This window comes from Carassius auratus, chromosome 19 (genome assembly GCF_003368295.1).
Source record: "Carassius auratus strain Wakin chromosome 19, ASM336829v1, whole genome shotgun sequence".
In the NCBI taxonomy this organism is placed as follows: Eukaryota; Metazoa; Chordata; class Actinopteri; order Cypriniformes; family Cyprinidae; genus Carassius; species Carassius auratus.
The window spans coordinates 12512565-12535215 of record NC_039261.1 but is presented as its reverse complement, the minus strand read 5'-3'; the positions used below and the strand labels follow the sequence as shown (position 1 = coordinate 12535215).

Here is a 22651-nt window from a genome sequence, read left to right as displayed (position 1 = left end):
TACCGTTCCTCCAGGCCGCCGCCACGGACAATCTGTTCACTCGCTGGCAGGGTGCCAAACACAGTGCCGTCCATCTGTGGCAGGGACTGAAGCTCTCAGTGCTGAGCAGAGCTTGGCTCCTTCCTCTCCGCCTGTAGTTTTATAGCTTTTTTTTGTTAGCAAGAGTGTTTTCGTACAGCGTGTTTTAACGCATGTTCTCGGTTTGTGATAATATGCTACTGTAATATGATAAAGGTAATTCTTTTTGATAATGGAAACATGGTGAAGGTCCTGTAAAAGTGTTTTCATCGTGTTTAACAGGCTCTTAGTTTGCAGTATTTGGTTGCAAGTTATTTTACAAATTAAAAGTCAGCAATTTTCATATAATGTGTTTTCAGTGCATTTTATTAGATTTGGATATTTCGCTCTTAACTATAACAAAATGTTTTCTTGGGCAGTATAAACACAAAGCTTAGGTGTTTGTAGTTTTGTATGTTTTGGGGGGGGGACTCCCCAAACAAATGTGACCTCAATTCTTGATGGGACAGTGGAAATTTGACAGGAAATGAGTGGGAGAGATAGAGGGAGATGAGATTGGGAAAGGTCTGCAAGGTGTGATTCAACTTGGGACACCCGAAGCACAGTTGCGCTATATATTGGTGCACTGCCCACGAGGCTATCACCACAAACTAGTTATTTTTGTACAAAACCCACACCAAGTGCTTGTATTTTATGCTTGATATTTGTTAGCCAGAGGGATTTTTGCAATACATTTGTATCACACTTTCTCTGTTCTCAATATATTGATGGTGCATTCCGATACTATAACAAGAAAAAGGTCGTTCTCTTGGGTAATATGGAAACAAGCTCTCCTCCTCTTAGTCTTGTCAATTTTTTTTTTTTTTTTTTTAAATCGGTGCATTTTCTGATGCAGAAAAATAACCTCTACCTCTAGCTTTGTGACTGTTGTATAAGATGTTTCCCATGCAATTTTTTTTGTGGCTTTTTGTGGCTTTTGACCCGAGTTTAAGCGTTAAAGACAGGCTCTCTGGAGTATATTTAGTCATTAAGAAGGCACTCAGTGATGGCAGCCAATCGGTTGAGGGGCAGTCATTGCCTGGAGATATGCCTCAGTTCCTTGTACTGAAAGCCATTAGCAAACTGTGGCCAGTGCCACAATCATGCACGCACACACACAGAAAAGCGCTCCGGGTGGAAGTGCCCTGACGTTAGGTCATACTCCACCATCTCCTGCATCTCCTGCCTGCCAGATGTGACTCGAACCATTTTTAAGGTCTCATGGAGGGGAAGAGGAGGAGGGAGAGAGAGACAGAGACAGAGAAAGAGACAGTTTGTGTGTGTGCACACAGTAATTGGGCGGGGAGGGGGTTAGTTGTTTTCTGAATCTGGTTCTACTTAGTAAATCTCCATCCAGGACTGCTTTTCATAAATTGTCGACATATTTTTCTGCACAGCGGACTTAACTCACTCTAATTTTGAACACATGGCTTCTGTCATGTGATATTTTCAAAACACTTGCAGACAGAGGTCCCAGCAGAAATAAACCGTCATTCTGCCGCCAGGGTCTTTCTTTTTTCTCACAAATCGCCTCCCCCCCCCACCTCCTCTATGCCTGTCCGTTATTCTTTTATCACATAGCTGTGTTTTCAGTTAGCGAGAGCAATATATTATTAGCTCACATTTTTGAGTGCAGTAAAATAGTGCTTTGTTAATGTAAAACATGAGCCTCTTTATTATCTGTCGAAAATTGATTTGGCATCCACCGCCGTGGGCCCGACTCATCCTAGCATCAGAGACTTTGCCATGCTTTTGTTGCCAAGCGTGGAGAGACGTCCGTTCGTAGCTGACACAGCCAGTGAGAATAAGTGGCTGAAATGAATAAAGTGAATAAGTGGGTAAAGGGCTGCAATTTGCAGGTTTGAGTGGTGCTGAGGGCAATGAGCAGAGTGCAGAGGTAATTGCAGACTGCTCGAGCTGCAGGAGAGGACAGGAGCTGTATATGGATATGGATGAAACATCTGACGTGTGTTCTCTTAGCGTTCTGAGAACCTCCAGGGCTCTCTGTGGGAACCTCATGAACTTCTCTAGCTTCTTTCAGTCTAGACTTCTGTTAGGCTGTCAGCAGTTGCATGTTGTTGTTCAATATTGGTTATTCAGTGGCTAATATTGTATTCATAATATGATTTAATAACAGTGTACAGAAATATACTTACAACTGATCAAATGATATGACCACTTATGCAACCACCAGTCAAAGCTTTGGACAGATTTGATATTTCTCTTTAATAATAATAAAAAAAAAAACGTATTATACAAAAGCTTATGCTTAAATGTTCAACATAGGTTTTATAGACAAATACAATTTGTGCTTACATGTTATTTTCTTTACACAATTAAACTTGATTTCATAGTTTGATCAAAAGTGATGTTTTGATCAGTTAAATTATTTTAAAGTGTTGAAATGAGTGACAGCAGATGAGTTTAAATGGAGAGCAGAAGACTTTTGTGTGTCTCATTAACCTCAGAATGAAAACTTGAACTATAACAATCCTTTAGAGATTCTGAAAAGTTCTCAAGAATACCTCAAACTGTGATTTGCCAGGATACCAAAGACTGAAGAGAAATCTGATGTAATTATTCTTGGGAGAACCTAATGAGAATTGAGGTCATATTAATATTTCTCCTTTTTTCATCAGTCTTTGGTATCTTGGCAAATCTGAGCACAGTTTTAAGACTTTGTTGAAATCTGAATCTAGAGGATTATAAGGCTTTATCTCAGAATAAAAAAGGGTTTGGATGAGACCTAGAAAGTTATTTTCTTTCCGTCATCACATTGCTGTCTAGGAGAAAAAAAGATATATGTTTGACTTTATTTTCATGTCTGTTTTCATGTTACGGAAACATTAAAAAACAACAAAATGTTGATGAGTCTGATTTTAGATGCTGGAACGGACAAGGAGCAAGGAGAACAAGGGGAAAGTGCCACTGTATTAATCTGACAAGCGGCACAGTTATAATCTCAAAATGACCCAGTATTGCTCAGTATCAGTCTAACACAAGTTGTTAATGTCTACTTTTTCTGGCCATGCGATGTTCTGTTTATGTGATGTTGTTTACACCAAACAAAATTTTTCCAATGACAGTGTTGCTTGTGGACCAAGTGCAAATCCCACGAGGATGTGTGTGACTTTAACCTACACGCTGCTAATGTGGGACACCGTGAAAAACAGCAGTGTTGGTGGATAGCCAGTTTAAAGCCATGTGTCTAGGTGCTGAGCCATATTGCACGTGCCGTTTTTCTCTGTTTCTCTCTCTTTCTCCCCACTTTTCAGCTGGCATCTGCTCATGCCAGGAAGCTGAGTGAGTCATTGACTTGAGAGTTGGACGAGCTTCATACTAGCGTTTGAGAGCACTAATCTCAGTATGAAAGGCCTTTTATTGAAAAATGCTCTAATTCTGCCTCTCTGGATAAGAAGTCAGTAAATAATTATTTACTGTATGTTCAAAAGATGCTGAAAATTGCAGTTGTGCATATAGTGTAATTGCAGAACCTTCATTGTTCCCAATTCAATTATGATTGTCTGTTTGTAGATGAGGCACGAGAGAAGATTACAAGTGCTTTCTATGCAAGTTCCCCCGTGAGGTCTTGCACTCTCACAGCCTTTAAGGAATGATCCTTTTCCTCTTTTTATAAAAGTCTGGCAACAAGATACTGCACAAATCTCAGCGATTTCAACGGATGCGTAACAGCAACCGTGAATCACTTTTATTGTTCCTCAACACTTGTTTTCTTCCTCTGCGCTTCATGCCAACGGGGCCTTATTTCAACAGATGGTTAAAACAGACGTTAAGATAAATCCGTTTCGAAGAAGAAGACGAAGGAAAAAAGAGTGACTTCCACTATAAACGCTGCATCTGTTTTATTGGTCAGTCTTTTTTTCTTTGACGCAAGACCATATTTTGAATTGGATCAGCAGATGGCTCCCGGTCTTTCCTATTTACTGGAGAAATGCTCCAGGAACACATTATCTCACATTATAGCCACACTGTAAAACTAACAGTGCCCACTCGTCAGTGTCCACTTAAGTCGGCACGACTGGCATCAAAGTGGGTAGCTATAGTGTGAAATCACTTTCTTTTAAAGGTTACTGCCATCGGTAACCGATGATGGCATTTACGGTGCGTTTAAGAGGTGGAATGATTCATACATCTGTTGTAATCCAGAAATAACATCTCGATTGGGCGTGCTGTGGAAAGAGCCCGACGGAAGAGTGCAATCTCTTTAAATATCGGAGTGCACAGGTTGCTGTGCGCTGTGGTTTGTGGTTGGGTGGGTTGGTAACTCTTGAGTGAGCACAGACTGATGCAGGTCCCTTCAGCGTGCGCGCCATTTGATGGGATGGAATGGAACGTTGGCACACCACCTGGCGCCGGCCAAGTGGGGCTCAGGAAAACAATTGCGCCTGGGGAGAAGCCTTGAAAAGTGAGGGCTCAGGGAGAGAGAGAACGAGACAGAGAGGAAGATGGAGATCCAAAGGGACAGGCTTTGTTGCAAGGAGAATGAGCGGAATAAGTGTTGGGAATGAGTTCCACGAAGGGTGGGGGCATCCATACATCTTCCCTGACAAGCCGGCAGGGTTTGATGGGCCACGCTCTGTGCGCCGTTCCATCTGGCCGAGATGATTGCATGGTGCATAGGCGTGCACAAGTTCATAATGTATTCATACCAGCGCAACATGCTCTCTCAGTTCACCCTCGGCCTCGGATACCTGAGACCGCATCTGAATTCCAATTATCTGAAGTCAATGTTCTCTCTCTCTCTCTCTCTCGATCTAACCACATTACTGACTTCTTCATCTTTAATGCACGGCGGCTCTGAAGCACAGCAGCTGGTTGTAATGCCACCTTCGTCATCTACTTTCACGGCGCTATCTGTCCCATGAGACATCTCCCATGAAAGGTGTTCTCTGTCTTTGCCTCCCATACCTCGTGACCCTGATATGATGAGTGTGAGTCCGTTATAAGCAGACATCTTGTTGGCATTAGTATGCAGCTGACTGGCTTCCTGTGGCTTTGGCACATCTTGCTTAATGTTAGTGGGCACAGCTTTTCTCCAAGGAGCGAAAACAATGTTCCTATGGGGAGAAACGCTCCCTGAACTTCCTGCAAACACATAAACGTGTGGATTTCTGAATTGCTGCGGGCACTACAGAAATATAAGGCTGAATCATCACAGCCGATTAGGTTTCAGAAAGCTTCTATACTAACTCGCTAAGTGAATAAGCAACTTTAGCTGGTGTGTGGGAGGATGAATGTAGCTGCAGCTTTACTGTTTTTCACAATGATACAAAAGCAGAGATGCATTGGTCTGATTCTTAAATTCATAACGTGTTTGCACACAGGGAGGATTTTTAATACACAAGAAGAAAACGAGATTATTCGTGACCCTCTTTTTCCTCATGAACTGCATTGTGCACACAGATGTCTGTTTTACCCACTGTGGAATGAGCTGAACAGTACTTTTTGTGCGAGTGATGTAAGAGACATGTAAGTCGAGCTGTGTGCGTCAAATATACCAACGGTCTTATGTTTTTTTCTAGTTATGTTATCTGACGAAAAGATCTAACACAGGGTGCATGTATGAAAGGAGCAAACTAGACTAATGGATAAATAACATGGGATTTTTAAAGAGTGATGTTGATATCTAGGATACAAAAGTAGAGACTATTAGTTTAAAACCTGCAACTCGCACGTGTCAGTGTTTAGGAATAGATTAAATGAAACGGGACAAATTAATCTTGACAAACTATGTATCATTATAAAGATCTAAGCCTCAAGCATCGATGACAGATCGCTGTTTTTCAATGGAAAGCTTATAAACACTGTAATTACTACATTTGTGTAAGCAGTACACATAAAAACATGAACATTAGAAATGCCGTACATACAAGATTTGTCGTAATAACGAGTCAAAAACACATCCACAGCTGTAAATCCCGGTTTAGTTAGAAAGGTAAGGGTCCACTGAACGACATATCATGAAGCACGTTAGTCCAACGAAGCAATAACATTGTAATACGGATCATAATTCCTTTGTTTACGTTTCAGTTCTTCAGCGACAATACTGTTTGTGTCCATTATGGAATAACTCACGATAACTCACGAAACTGCGTCTTGGTAGTAAAAAAACGGAATGGTTTTGCAGCGTACAGTGTCACAAACAGAATGAGATGATCCACAAAAAAAAAAAAAAATACATTCACCTGAAGATAGTATATTTGAATTCTGGTGCTCTCTTGTTTTCTTTTTTTCTTTTTGGTATTATTCTTGTTTTTCTTACTCAAATTATTCTTATTGTATTTTTCTAGGGCTCAAATAAATCACTCATATGATGTCTAAGTTTCTGTCTAGTGTTTTATAATTGAAAAAAACTATACAGTGCTATGTTTAAATAGATTTTAGAGGCCTTCAATACATTTGGTAAATATTTTTTTATATATTTGGAGGGGTGGGGGGTCTAGACATAGTCTCATAAAAATTATTTGCTGGAGTCTCATTTTTCATGATATCTTATTCAGATTTGAAATAGAAACTTATGAGACATGTGACTTTTAACCCATTACTTTTCTAGATTGCTCCACGATATCAAATAAAAACATATTTAAGTGTGGTAAAAAAAAAATTCAAGGCACTACAGTGTCTATAACTTTTAATATTTTTGAGCATTATCAAATCTGGTTGATAAACAGTAAAGCCCAAAGGGTCTTCTTTTCAAAGACACCAAAATTATGTTTGTAACACACTGAAGTATGAAACTGTTACAATTCTAAGTTAAGTAGAGCACTTTCAGCTTTGAGTACCATAATGGGGGGTGCTGGCTAACAGGTTAAAGCTTATAATATGCTAAACCAGACAAATTGTGACACATGTGACATACAGCCAAGTATGGTGACCCATACTCAGAATTCGTGCTCTGCATTTAACCCATCCAAAGTGCACACACACACCGTGAACACACACCCGGAGCAGTGGGCAGCCATTATACTGTATGCTGCTGTGCCCGGGGAGCAGTTGGGGGTTCGGTGCCTTGCTCAAGGGCACCTCAGTGGTGGTATTGCTGGCCAGACCGTTCCAGCACATTGACCAGACCATAGTTGGTTAGCTGTTTGGTTGGTTTGTTTTGGATTTCTAAGTAATGCTCTATGTAGATTATGTACTATTTAGTATAATTGTCTCCAGGAAGCAAAATTGAAGCAAAAATTCAACTTCATGGACGACTGTAGAAAGAGACAGCAAGCACAGCTGACTGTTTAGATCTTAGAGGCAAACTAACTAACTGAATCTGAAGGATGTGACTCAGTTCTGCACCAAATCTGGCTGGTCTTTAGTAGTGGTCTCATAAAATAGTGTGAAAACTTTTTATTCTTTTTTTGACTTCTGTGTGTGTTTTTATATAAGGGTTTATAAGGGGAGCAGCTAGAAGAGCCAGTCACGTGTTCACTGCCACTGTTGGGTCATGAAAAATGACCAGGCGTGGAATGAAGATGAGCGAGTCGGTGCTTTCTAATGCTCAGTTTGGCGTGCCGTTTAATGGCGATCCATATTACTCGAGAGCTCTTTTGAAAAGCAATAAAAGACCTTGCCGAACAGGAAAATGGAAAGCACTTCATCGTCCTTCCTGGGAGCCACATTAAATCTCTTGCTGCATCAATATCCGTGGTGGCCCGCCTAATAGTCATCTGTGCTGCTCGTCCGCCAATTTCTCGTTTTGAAAGGCAAGGTAACTGCCAAACAAATGCACTCTGTGCGTTAACTGCTCAGATTAACTTTATGAAATCAGGGCAGGATGGATGTGCACTCTGGTATGTTTTTGAGCCTGTTTAAAATGCAAAATTGCTTCTTTTCCACTCGAAGTGGGAGCTCATTTGAATTGAGTTATGCATCCCTTTTTTCCATAAGATATTTGCGCAGTCTACCTCTTTTAGGTGGGTTTAATGCTGCTCTTGTACAATGCAGTTTCATTAGCAGTCCTTTTTACTTTAACTAATAGGAGATAAAATATATAAATATTGTGCATATGCACCCCACACTCCATACCATGTATGTAATACCTAGTTTTTCCAGACACTCTTGGTCTAATGGAAATAGTGAGGATAGAATATAAAAAGTAGAGAATGCTTTTATCTAAATGTTTTTGTTTTTCCTTTTCTTCAGATGGGTTTTTACACTCATTGATTGTTCTTTGTGTGGAATTCACTAGTATAAAACTGAGATGTATTATGGTGATTATTATTTCACTTGAACATGGGATGACGCACACTATGGAAGTGCAAGGCTTTTTAGTTGTCTGATGTCTAATATTTCAGAAGAAACAGTGAAGGAAATATGAAGCATAATGGATGTGTTGTGCTGACACATCTAAATGGAGGACATTACACATTTACACCACTTTTTTTTTCGAGGGTCAGAATCTCATTGTGTATGCTGTGCACGCCTGTGAAAACACACATGTATGTGTGCTCACAGATTACAACCTATTTTTTTACCTCCTATCATCAATTTCTGTCCGACAGGTAAGGAAAGAAGATGAGGTTTAGACGCTTCGGGGTTGTTTCTCTTTTCCCGATTCCCAATCCAATCCCAACTTTGACCCAGATGTTAATCCTCAATTACACATGTAGATCCACAAGCTGCTTTTTATATGGCCCTGGGCTCTTTCTGAGACCATAGCTGAATAAAAGTATTTCCCGTAGACCTTATCTGTTTTGGACAATTAATATAATTTTTCACTATTTTATGTGATATTTTCCAATTACAGCGATCTGACAGGCATATTGACTTAGAATAGCTTTCACACTAGTGCTTGGGCTATTTTATTCATTCATTTCAGACTTGTGCTGTGGCTCTTGTGAATTATAGTACCTGGACTTGTCACGTTGTTAACATTTCAATGTAATAACTGGCCCCATACTGAGATTTTAATGTTGAATCAAGCCACTTGCTTTTGCCTCATCCCTTTTACTGACTCAAGAATCTTTCATTTCTATCATGTTTTTGAATGAATATCATGGAACAAATGCAGAGTTGCCTTATTAGAAATAATTATATGTCACATTTGACATTACCAGCAGTGATTTTTCACAGTAGCCTGTCCATTATATCTTCATTCTTTTTTTTTTTGACAAAACATATAAAAAAACATAAAAAAATTATTAAATCACCATTTAGTTAATCACCACATGTGTAGGTGTGAGACTAAAGACCCCTGCTGATTATTCTGTCATTTCTTTATCAGAACAAATAAACTGTTAGGGTCGGAGGGAATAGATGGATCCGTGCATGTGTAATATATAAAGTTTAAGCTTTGTTTTTAGTATGGACGACTCTGTTCTCAATTGGGGTAAGGATTGAAGGTGCATGGGGAGCAAGTATGGGGCAGATTAAGCCTACACAGGCACATATGTTTAGGATCTGGTGCACACATAGCCACAGAGGTTCCTAGGGAATGGGAGCCATACAGAGCTGAAATTCCCACCTTTTTTGTGCTTTCATGGTCTGACTGTGGTTATCTAAAAGCACCCACCTTTTTTCAGATCATACTGCAATGTGTACATAGCAAGCAAAACAATAGCTGTTTAACATCTTTAGTTGTGAATAAGGGCAGAATGGTTCAACTTTTTCACGGTTTGGTTTGTTTCACGGTTTTAGAGTCACGGTTTCGCTACAGTTTGGGATGTGCTATGTTTATGAAAAAATTAAAGATTATTCTTTAAATTAAAAAGCTTTTCTATCAAGAGCAGTGAGAGATTTCTTTGTTGTTGCTGTTCATTTAATATGAAGACTGTCACTTTAAGAAAATGATCCAGTGCACTGATACAGTAGGCTTACATTCAGCCGTCTATGTCTGCTGTAGGATACTTAACAAGGACAGGCATGTTGACATAATTTTTTTGTGTACCATATTTTTCGGACTATAAGTCGCACCTGAGTATAAGTCACATCAGTCCAAAAATACGTCATGATGAGGAAAAAAACATATATAAGTCGCACTGGACTATAAGTCGCATTTATTAAGAGCCAAGAACCAAGAGAAAACATTACCGTCTACAGCCGCGAGAGGGCGCTCTATGCTGCTCGTGTAGGCTACAAGAGTATTGAGCAGCATAGAGCGCCCTCTCGCGGCTGGAGACGGTAATGTTTTCTCTTGGTTCACTTGTCTTAGTTAATTTCTCTTGGTTCATGTCAAATTAATTTTGATAAATAAGTCGCACCTGACTATAAGTCGCAGGACCAGTCAATCTATAAAAAAAAGTGTGACTTATAGTCCGGAAAATTCAGTATTTGTCCATTTAAACACAATTTGCGTACGTTCGCACTGAACAAGAGAGAATGGTTTGTCCAGGTTTTTTTTTTTTTTCATCACTGTTGCTGTAATCAACTGGGAAGCCACAATGCGCATCCATCAACAGAAATATATATTAGCTGAACCCTGTTTGTTTTATGTGTTATTTATAGCAACCCATTTTACAAATGTTTTGTCAGATTTAAGTTGAACCGTGGTCCCAGCGCGTGCCGAAATGAGTGTGGAGAACCGAACAGTTACATTTTTTTCAGCGAACCGTCATTTTTATTTTCCTTTATTTTTTTTTGTGTGTGTTAACAATAACAACACTGGTTCTAACCCTGTATGCAGTTAGACAGAAGTGGCCAGAATATTTTGCTTTTTGTTTTTCTGTATATACATTGAATCTTTTGGTTTGGCCTGGCAAATAAGGACATTGCATTGAAACGGGGTACTTTAGACATTACATGTCTGTTGTAGATGCTGAAGACCTCTGTGGGGCTCCTCCAGATTTCTGAAACATTTTAATGAGAGTATTGCCGGTGTCTTTGATCATTAGGGAAATGGGGATGACAGCTGGAATTTGACTGGTGTTACTATCTATGAACTCTCTAAAGGCATGTACCGTGTATGTAGCTGTGTGTGTATATCTTACAAGAGCTCAGGTGCTGTGGAGAGGCAGCTGTTGGGATATCACTGGGGTCTCACAAGAACTGTTCCACTTTTTCTTCTGCAGATCGCACTGAGAAGCGCTCCACCATGCCCGACTCACCTGCTGATGTGAAAACACAGTCCAGGTTAACTCCGCCCACCATGCCTCCTCCCCCCACCACACAGGGAGCTCCCAGGACCAGCTCCTTCACCCCCACTGCATGTGAGTACTAGCACACACTGTACTCAGCCTGTACATGCACACCTCAACAGAAGACCAATGCATTTGAATGACATGAAAGTATAAAACAGTCCTAAAATACCTGAAGTACCTTTCTTAAAATGAGGCCAGTTCTGTTTTTGTTGTTCCTTGAAAAGAGGGGATATCTGAATAAATTTCCAGAATCTAAACTATTTTAACCAAGTCTGCCTAGCCAGATCATTGCAGTACAGATTTTTACATTTGGTTCATTAAAAAGGGAGTTAAAGGAGATGCAATGTTTCATTTAAAAATTGAGCTACATATTTCTGTCATGCTGAAAAATTGGACTTTCATGCCGAAACCCGGATTTCCAATCCATCTTCCAGCTTTTTACAGTTCTTGAAGTGTCATTATTGTTGACTAGTAAGTTGGTTTGAAGGAAATGTGCTTCAAATATTAAATCAGTTATGTTTCTGTCCAATAGAGAGTAGTACGAAAGCTGTGTGTAGTTCCAGTTGAATTTTCGGATCTAATTTGAGCTTCGATTGACAGACAAGACAGAGTAGGTTACTTTTGGTATAAAACTAAATCTCAGCTTTCAAATTGAGTCGTTTTGTAAGAAATTCAAACAATAAATACCATTTTATGGCTCTTTAATGTGTCGTGACGTGACAGATCGCTATAGTGCCACAGTTCAAACAGTATCTCGTTTCAAATGGGCAAAGATATCAGTACACCATTTTTCAAGTTCAAGTACACTGACATTAATCTACTGTCCTGTCTGGTATGTTTGTCGGACAAAAATGGTGTTCAAAAATCGCCTGTCAATCAAACTCTCTGCAAAGGGTCAACTGCATTAAAATATTAGAATTTTCATGACTAAACGACTGCTAAACTGGATATTATGTCTCGTTGTCAAATGTTATTCTTTAAATACTAGTTCTGTAAAATGGGTGATTATTAATAATTATACCCAAAATGATTATATACTTTTTTTACATACTCTATTTTGCTTTGTTTTGTTTTGTTTTATTCTCTCATTTTACCATGGTCAATAGTTGCAGGTTAACGGTTGCTTACTGAAATACAGCAATCATTAAATGTCAGAGATAGATGAAAGGCGTCATAAATTATCCTAATGGTTACTACTACTACTACTACTACTACTAATAGCTCCTTTCTAATGCTCAAAGTTACTTTACAAACACAAAGAATGACAGAACAGATCAGAAAATGACAATGCAAAACAATTACAGAAACAAAATAAATAAAAAATTTAAAGTAAAGTAGTAAAATTATACTGTTTAGGGCCAACTAGTTGACAAGTCATTCAGATAATCAGTCAACTTTTATGTTTTTAAAGAATATGCAGTTTTGCGCTTCCCTCATTACAGTCGACAGGATTTCCCCTTGTCTTCTGACCTGCAGATTTTTGCTTCTGCCCGCTGGCTGATGCCACAAAGAGCATCACACATGCCAGCTCAGGGGAGCGCTAGAGCGGCTCTCTATCAAAGCCGTCCGTGCCACAGCATCCCAGCACCATGTCAGTGTAATTGAGCAGTGGTGTGCTGTCAACAGCAGTAACACATTCCTCTCTCTGATGTTACATCCCTAAAAACAGATCAGTTGGACTCTGCAATTAGCGCTTATGAAAAAAAAGAGACGAAAAGCAAGCCGGGTCTGAAGCAATCCGGAGCCTTTTTAAAGGCAGACTCTAATTATACATTCTGAAGGTTTAACAAAGCAACTGCTTTGATTTCCCCTCCATGTAATTGTTACCAGATGCAGCTCAAGTATCTCGTTTCTGTTCTGTTGGAGGGAGGCCAGGCAAACGAGGCTATCACGCAGCCTAATCTCATTAGAGAGACGTTGATTCCAAGCTGCATCCCTCCGCCGCGTATGTTTCTCATTGTGGCACGGGGGGCACTCGACCACATGTATTCTCCTCCTCTGGACTTAATATGTCTGATGTATGGAAGCAAGAACGAACAGCTTCCTTCTCAAAGCTGCCGTGGCTGATTCAAAACAAATGTTCCACTGTCAAAAGAGCCTCATTCAAGCACCGTCAGTCACAGGCATTCATACGCCAGTGTCATTTTTGATGCTGCTTTTTAAGGAATGTTCCTGGCAATGTTTAATGTGAATCTTTTGGGTTTAGATCATTCCATAATGCTTGGCTTAAAAATAAATGCCAAAGTTGTGGTGTGTAGAAATAATAAACTTTCTGTTTTCCAGTAACGAATGGCACCAGTCACTCTCCCACTGCACTGAATGGAGCTCCATCTCCACCCAATGGTTTCAGCAATGGGCCTTCATCATCATCTTCATCCTCGCTGGCCAATCAACAGCTGCCGCCGGCCTGTGGTGCAAGACAGCTCAGCAAGCTCAAACGCTTTCTCACGACACTACAGCAGTTCGGCAATGACATCTCACCTGAGATCGGAGAACGTGTGCGTACCCTGGTGTTGGGGCTTGTGGTAAGTCTGCAGTCACAAGTGTTTGGCACTTACATGTTTTCATTTTTTGTCATAACTTAATCCTTGTGTGAAATGATAAACCTCTTTCTGGTGACATATGCAGGACTTCTCTGATCATTCAGATAGCTTAAACCTCACCCTTGCAAGTTTGCATTCACCTATCTCTGAAATAGGGCTGGGTGATAAAGCGATAATTACTGCAATTTAATTTTCTTCGACAAAACGCTAAATGTTCGATGTAATGTTTATGCAGCAAAAGTGGAATGAAACAGCACTATTCATTTGAACCACACGGACTGTTTATTCATTATCCACTATGATGCACAGATGCGTTTATTCACAGATTAATCTTGGTCACATTAGCACTAAACAATGCTGTAAAATCCAGTGTGAAATGCTTGAATTCAGAAAAGAACACAAATGACTCTCTGATTTCAACTACTTTAAAGCCAGATGAAACAGTGCTGACAACTGTGAGCAATGATAATGTTAGAAAGTATTTCAATCTACAAATTACCTTAATTTACACAACAACCAATGAATTGAACCAAGTCCCCACCCTACAGTACATTTTATTCTTTTAGATAATCTGTTTCACTCTAATGTATGTCACAATGTGGAAGAAAACATCTGTCACTACTTCCATTTCTTCAAGACTAATGGGAAAGGATTTTCTAGCATAGCATAAAGTGTATATTTTGACTCATAGTCTTTAAGAAAAAAACAGTTGTCTCTGACAAGATACTAGTAATTATTGTGTCTCCTGAAAAGTTTACAGACAGTGGAAATTGATTTGTTTTGCTTTCTTGCCACCAAAAAGGTTTTGCCACCAAATCTTGTTTGGCTTCCATCATAGAAAATAACGGTTAGTCCAACAACAATAAATCAAATAGAACACATCTGTAGCTAAGTATAGCAACATAACTGAAGAAAGAAAAAAAAAAATCAAGTTGACAAGATGTGCACCATAAGCTGTACCACAGTGTTATTTTCGTTAATATGTAGTTATGGAATAAACAATGGTGAATTAGCAGCCTGTACTAAAGGAGGGCTGCTTTAATTAGCCATTCCAAAGGAAAGCTCTTTTTTTCAGCGGGCATTTGTTTATTTTTTGCTGTGTCTACACGCAGAGGCTTCCTTGTGTCCCCTTGGCTTCCATGGCTCTTTTTAATTCGCTCCCCACTCTGCCTTATTGAAAAGAGTGACACACTTAATTAGCACCACCGATGCTGGAGAAAAGCTCAGGAGGCTTTCTGGCTGTCAAAACAGGCCGCTGCAATCTGGCCGAACAGATGTAAGCCTAATGTAACAAAATTCAGGTCTGGGAAATGAGGGGAGAAAAAAAGGCGGTGTATTTTTCTCAAATGTATGACTCCCCGCTCTCTTTCCCATCTTTCCTTCCGCTAGCTCTCTTGGAAAAAAAACATGGAGAAAATTGAAAATGGTGCCCTATCAGTTGTATCAGTCTGTTAAAAGATGATAGAGCAGAGAGCAGGAAAGATTGAAATGAGTCATTTCACTTTTTTTAAAAGGGGTAAGATATATTTCAGTTCAGTAGGGAACATGACACATTTTTGCATATCTTCTGTGTGTGTTACGATGTTTATACCATGTTTTATCTTGCAGAGCAAGCTGCGCAGTGTGATACTGCATCTGTAGTTTTGTTTGCATACATGTTTGTGCATGTGCTTGTTGATGCGGTTGGATCATACACACGTAAAAGCCTCCAGATCAAACTTCCCCTTACAAGGCCTTTCACCACAGCCATCCATATGCCTCCCATTACAGTCTTCAAATCATTCAATCTTCAGCAGGATATAGTTTTGCCTCCAATAAGTAATATTATCACATAATGCTTTCCACATGTATTCATGCGTGCACCATCTTTTTTCCTCTCTCCCTGCAGAACTCCACTCTCACCATTGAGGAATTCCACTCCAAACTGCAAGAAGCGACCAACTTCCCACTTCGACCTTTTGTCATCCCCTTTTTGAAGGTATTGCACAAGCAATCTGGAAAACATTTAAACAACTGAGGCACAGATGTACATATTTCTCCCAGCCATTTTTTTCATCCTGGTTTCCTCATGAGCAAAGAAGTATCAGGTTTCTTGATCACTGGGAGCTATTTTTTAATATGTCATGATGTGAACCCACATTAATCAGAATAACAGCACCATACGGGCCTGTCCCACTACACACTGTCTCTATTTATTAATACGTTCCAACGGACACCCTTGTTCGGCCATCGCTTTTCTCACACTCCGAGTTTTGAAGGGCAGGGCACATCTGAAACTATTACCACGGTAAGATGATCTGTTGTCTGGGAGAATATCAACCTTTGCCCTTTCTGCTGCCCATTTGTCACTGCGGCCCTTATTTCATTACAGTTAAATGTGTCTCAGGGCCTGTTTATGTTGGAGCACTTAACACGAACCATTCAAATAAACACTCTGCATATTATTCTTTCGACCATGGGAAGTATTTGAGTTACACATGCCATACATTGTATCACATTATCGTGTTCGAGATAAATGACTGTAGCCTGCAAAGCGAATGTATAATTTGTTAATTTATGACATATGTTGCAAATATTGTTGCAAAATAGACATCAGCGCTTGATAGAGATTAAATTCTCATGAGCATATGGTGACTGCTGTATCCATCCACCCTCAATCGTTAGCCATTCGTTTTCATCTGCTTGTAAGTGACAGCTATTACGCACGGCGCTCCAACCTAACCGTTCCCTCCCTCTTTGTCTAACCTTCACCCCCCCTCCCCGTTTCCCATCTTTCTCTCGTGCTTTGTTTTCTTCCATCTTCCTTTCCATAATAATGAAATAAGCGACCAGTGGAGATGGATCAAATCTGTGTTGTTTACTCCATTAGACTATGATGGAAAAGAGGCCGTCGGTTTTCGCAGCGCACCGTTCGGAGGCATTTCATCTTGTCCACTGCTTGTCCTGGCTGGCTCTGTCGCACAGAAATTGGTCCCATTAGAGGTTGCTCAGGTCGCTGACGGATGCAGAGAAGCATACAGGGACACTTTCCCTGACTCGCTCGCTCTCGCGCAGCACTAAACCATATGGTTACTGTATCATCTAGTCAGGAGGGGTGGTATCAAAGATGCAACTTGTGTTATCTTTTTTTTTTTTTTTTCGCTTCCTCTCTCCCTTTCGTCTAATTTTAGTGGTTTTCCTCAAAGGAGCCTTTAATGACAAATACCATATGGCTGTGGGAACAGGGGCTTTTATAAGTGTGCAGAAGCGCAGCTGCAACAATGTGCATTAGCAGCGTTTTTTCATTAGGCTAATGTTGTCTAGCGACCCTCCCGTCAGAGTTGGGTTTTGCGGGGAAGTGTTTACAGGAAGGGCAGCGTGCATCACTCTAATAATGTAATCCAAATTCGACGCCAGCTGACGGCCTTTGTGCTGATGGCTTTTGTTTATGATTCCTCTAAATGGATTCCTCGTCTGATAAATTTGTAATATTTAGCCGCCGTTTCGTTCGGCAGGCTCCATAAAGCCTGTAAGCACATGTGTTCCTCTGCGGCTCTGTGCCTCATTGCTCAGAGACGTACTCAGCATGACATAGTCGGCGCTTCACCACATGCTAGCGGTGCAGAGGAAGTGAGGATTACATATACGTGGCAAACTGCTTTGCGGCTTGTGTTTGATATGCTGGTTTCCAACTAGCTGTGTGCTAATGGACCACACAGGAGCTGGAGAACACACTTAGACATAATCATAGCAAATGTCAAATCTTTGCGTGTTTGTAGTCTTACTGGATTGAATTAAAAAAAATCGATGATGATAAACAATAAAATTGCAAATTAGACTGCTCTAACTTTTATGGACGAATAAGCTTTTTTATTCATTGTCTTGAAATACACTGCAATAACGACTTTCTTCCTCAGTTTTTTGTCTTGTTTTCCAGTAAAAGATCTAAACATTCTAAAAACAAGACGAAATTAAGATTAAAAGCAAAATTACTAGTGATATGAAGTCTTGTTTTCTATACAATGTGTCAAAATTAGGTGAGTTTAAACAAAAAAATAGATATGCCTATAGTGTAAAATCTAAAAAGTTGTATTTTTTTACCCTATTGGCAGATATTGTATTTCTTATTTATAAAGTTAATTTTTTTGAAATTCTTAAGTCATTTTGCTTCTTAAGTAAATGTTGGGAAGCAAGACAAAATCATTTTTGCAGTGTACATGGTGTATGTGAACTGTCACTAACTATGAGGACCTCCATTTAATGAAAGTCTGAGGTCACTGAGGGTCAAAGCAATTTCACTAGCCTCTGGTAATTATCAGCATAAACTACTAACAGACCATTACCTCATACAGCTGGCGACCAGGCAGTCCTTTATAAACAACCCCCAATCATTATCATCATTAAAATATATCAGAATGACTTTTATTTATTTACATTTTTAGATTTATTTTTTATTTTTGCCATTTAATCTGCTTCATGACCAGCAGCAAAATTTTGGCCACACTTTCTTAAAATCTGTGCTTTCGTTGTGCTTCGTTCAATATTCAATCAACGCACCGCTCCTAATTTTAGCCATTACATCACTGAAAAGGCGCACAGTGGGAGTACACTGAAGAATATTCCAGAGCTGAAAAGATGTTTGATTGTAGTCTTAGATCAGAGTCACAGGCCGTAGAGAAAGAAAAGAAAGAAAACAGAGATGAAGTAAGCACAGAAAGAGAGAAAATAGACATCATCCTCCAACTAACACCTTGTGCTGTTTAGATGCTGCAATAGTCTGACTGTTGCTGGATGGGGATTCACAAAAACCTTTCATCTGCCGTGAAAATGCTCCTCAGTGTGTCTTTGAAGTGGCGAGGCCTCCAAGTGCTTTCGGAGAAAGCCAAGCCAGCTAGTAATCATGACGGAGATGCAGAGGAAATGAGACAGAAAGAAAGCGAACGTTGCCCCCCTCTCCCTCCCAAACCATCTGCTTTGAAGATGTCACTTTCTATGTTGACCATGATTGCCCATATCAAGGGCGCAGGGCACTAATGCATGTTTCAGGTCACAATAGAGTGCTGCTCGAAACGGTGCGAGAGTGTCTTTATTTTGGAAGAATGTACCTGTAATGATAATAATGAGTAAACAAAAAACGGTGTTTAGAGCCTCTGGCTGTGGACAGTTTCATAGTGCTACATCTGTTCAGCACGTCCTGACCGCTTTCTCCCCCTACAGGCCAACCTGCCGCTACTGCAGAGGGAGCTGGTGCACTGTGCACGGCTGGCCAAGCAGAACCCGGCTCAGTATCTCGCCCAACATGAGCAACTCCTGCTGGACACAAGCACCACGTCACCTGTCGACTCGTCTGAACTCTTGATGGACGTCAACGAGAACGGCAAGAGGAGAACGCCTGACAGGTGAGCCAACTGTGAATGGACATCATTATCAATCGGTCATGTAGTGTTGTTGGTATTCTAAGAGTCACACTATATTTTCACTTGCCATAACAAAAAAAAAATACAAAAAATACAAACCATTTATTTTTCTGTAATTTATAAGTATAGCAATAAATGCATTTCTTTTTTTATTTAATATTATGTTTTCTTTACAAAAAGACCGCAAATTTACAAGAAGAATATCACAAGTCATTATGACATTTCATGCCAATTTAAATTCACAACAACATGTTCAATTTATCACAAAACCACTAAACCAAATGTTTGGAAAAGTTATCAAGGTATAAAAAAAATCCAAAATCAACGAAAGTGAGTGAACAATCTCTCATAAAAGCTCATAATAAATATTTTTTGGGAGGAGTTGTCGATAAATGTTTATTTAAGCATTCATTTGTTAGCAAGTGGACTTTAGGCAGCCACACACAACTATAGACTAGGAATGCAAGCTTGTAAAACAGCTGGAGGGCTGTAGAAATGTTGCAGCAGGTTATGAGTGTCTATATTGTCATGCACCATTTGGATTCTCGTCCTTTAATGGAGCAGAACCAGGAGGAACCAGACACATCTGGAGAATGCAGATTCTGTGAAGGCTTCCTGTTGAGATGAACATGAGTGAGAATTTGCACTACTGTATAAAACTAGAGCAAGGCTACATGTCTGTTGCGGCCTGAGAGAAAAGATATAAAAGCTTTTATATATCAGTTCACTCCCCGGAGCTCAGAATTATTTCTTCTTTTCAGTGAGGAAATATGATTTTTAATATGCTATCTTATAAGAATACATATCAGCTCAGGCCCTTATGGTTATTAGAGAAGAATATACAGCTCTCTATTTTTCTCTTTCTTTATATCTGTCTCTTTTTATGTAATACCTGCATTTTTGCATGAGCTCTTATGTATCGTTAGGTGAGCCTGGGGACATGGCTGATAACACATACAGATGAGACTCAGCTCAGATACGGCTGGCTAAGCGCTTCTGTTTCTGCTTAGCTCGGCTCAGCTCGACTCAACTCTCTGCCTTTAGAATGAGGAGGTGCAAAATAAAGAGAAAGCAATATTGGAATTTGAAAGGGAGCAATGCCGTCCTTAATCACAGAGCACAATGTACGGTCACTTCAGTCTGATTAATATCAAAGGAATCGGGAAACTACGGCTACGGAGAACAGCGCACCCCACAATGCATTCTTAGTAGGACTCACCTCATTTAGAAGAGAAATGTGTGTCGAGACTTATTTGAATAAAATATTCCATTGTGCTGCACAACCACTATATATTTAAAATTCAAAAAAAAAATAATAATAATAATAATAGGTTCGGATTTAGTTCACTGCTTTCAGTGATCCCCACAGTCTTGTAAACTAAGGCATTTTAAGATGTTACATTAGATTTTAAAATGCTTGCACACAAGGCCTGTCAATGAGATCTTAGTTGTATACAGTAAAAAACATTTATTTAATGCATTAGAAAGAAGTCTCTTTAAATTCATCAAGGGTCCATTTGTTTGATCAACAATGCGGTATAAAACAGCTGCTTTCTCTTTGATATATATATATATATATATATATATATATATATATATATATATATATATATATATATATATATATATATATATATATATATATAAAATATAAGTCAGAAGTCAAAAAAGAGCTTTATTAGCAAGTGTTTACACACAACACACAAGGCATTTGACTTGACGACAGGAGCTTCCAGTGCAGAAGAAAGTACAGACAGTGTAACATATATGAAAGTCCAGACATACTTAGGCATAACACTGTAGAGATGGAATATAACGCTAATATAAGAAAAACACAAAATTAAATAATGCACTATATACTGACGTAGAGAATTTTTATATTTTTTATTTATATACATTTCTTATTGCTATCAATGTTGAAAACAGTTGTGGTGATTAATATTTTTTTGCAAATGTGATATTTTTTTCAGGTTCCTTTGAGGAACAGAAAGGTCAAAAGAACAGTACCCAGTTTTAAATACGTTTTAATTAAATTACGCAATTGAAAATATAAAGTCGAAAAATGAATTTTACTAATTAATATTGGGAATTTCAGACGTTTGTAATAAAATACAATAAATAAATTGCAAAGTAAATAAATTAATAGTTAAAAAAAAGTCATTTTGTGGATGAAAAAAAGACATGGTAGACATGAGCACATGGAAACCACATAACGTACCTGAATCAGAGACACAAGTTCATGAAGAATAGATAGAATTAGAATTGGTATTAAAATGTATGAGACAGGGGCAAAATAAAGGCAGCTGTGTTTTGGAGGTGTGGGTGGAGGAGAGAGGTGGCTTTGAGGAGCATATGGACGGTGATGGATGCACATTAGCAGCTCATAAAAGCAGCTCATTAGGAAGTTCAGTGTTTTCAGAGGTAACTGAGGGACGACCCCCTCACAACACACACACAGCGACTCATACAAGTACCAGCATCTGCGAACACCTGGACCCGTGACACATGAAAGTGAAGGGCAGAGCAATGTGAAAGCCCTAGGGTTTAGGTGCGCAGAGCGAGTCCTGTAAGTGCACATCTCTTACTGTTCTCGTGTGCTCTGTCAAGACCTCCTTTTACTGACAACAAAGTACTCGACAGAAGCATAGAAGCTGCTTTTCTACTTAGCACATTAAATGTCAGACTTCTGCTGCCTTAGGGGCAGTTTGACATTGTCCCTCGACCCACAGCAGAGGAAAGTACATTACATCAAAGAACACACTGTCCTCAGAAGACATCTCAGTGTCTTGTTGGAGTGGTAAAACACAAAAATAAAAGACACTAATGATGGAGTCATCATTTTCCCTGACCATGTCTGGAAAGACAACCAGTTGTTTAGAAGAATCTATCTATCTATCTATCTATCTATCTATCTATCTATCTATCTATCTATCTATCTATCTATCTATCTATATCTATCTATCTATCTATCTATCGTTCTATCATTCGATCGTTCTATCGTTCTATCTATCGTTCTATCTGTCTATCTGTTCTATCATTTTATTGTTCATTCTATCATTCATTCATTCATTCTCTTTCTTTCTATGTATCCCTCTGTCATTCATTCTATTGTTCGTTCCTTCTATTTTTCTGTCTATCATTCTATTGTTCGTTTTATCATACGTTCATTCTATCTTACTATCTATCAATCATCATTCTACCATTGTCGTTCTATCTATCTGTTGTTCTTTCTGTTGTTCGTTCATTCTTTCTATTATATATCGTCTTTTCTATCGTTGTTGTTCTATATATTGTTCATTCTCTTTCTTTCTATCTATCTATTATTTGTTCATTCTATCTTTCTTTTTATCTATCTATCTATTGTTCTATCTATCGTTCTATCTATCTATAGTTCTATCTATCCTTCTGTCATTCGACACAATCTGTTTTGTTAAAAGCACTGTATAAAGGTGACTTGACTATTGTTTATCGATCATTCTATCAAACGGTCTATCTGTATCATTCTATCATTCATTTGTTTATTCTCTTTCTTTCTATCTATCATTCTATCTTTCTATCATTCTAT

The 22651-nt window shown here is 39.2% G+C and overlaps 1 protein-coding gene across 4 annotated transcripts in view; it reads left to right on the top strand.

The window, feature by feature from the left end:
- The window catches only part of LOC113119442 (protein CBFA2T1), a 51101-nt gene that overhangs the window by 20437 nt on the left and 8013 nt on the right, over positions 1 to 22651 (top strand). For all 4 annotated transcript variants that reach the window (XM_026288947.1, XM_026288946.1, XM_026288945.1 and 1 more), the window contains exons 2-5: positions 11079 to 11216; positions 13431 to 13672; positions 15579 to 15668; positions 18887 to 19068. In XM_026288947.1, the coding sequence (XP_026144732.1) occupies positions 11079 to 11216; positions 13431 to 13672; positions 15579 to 15668; positions 18887 to 19068 (652 nt within the window). The remainder of the gene's footprint in view (positions 1 to 11078; positions 11217 to 13430; positions 13673 to 15578; positions 15669 to 18886; positions 19069 to 22651) is intronic.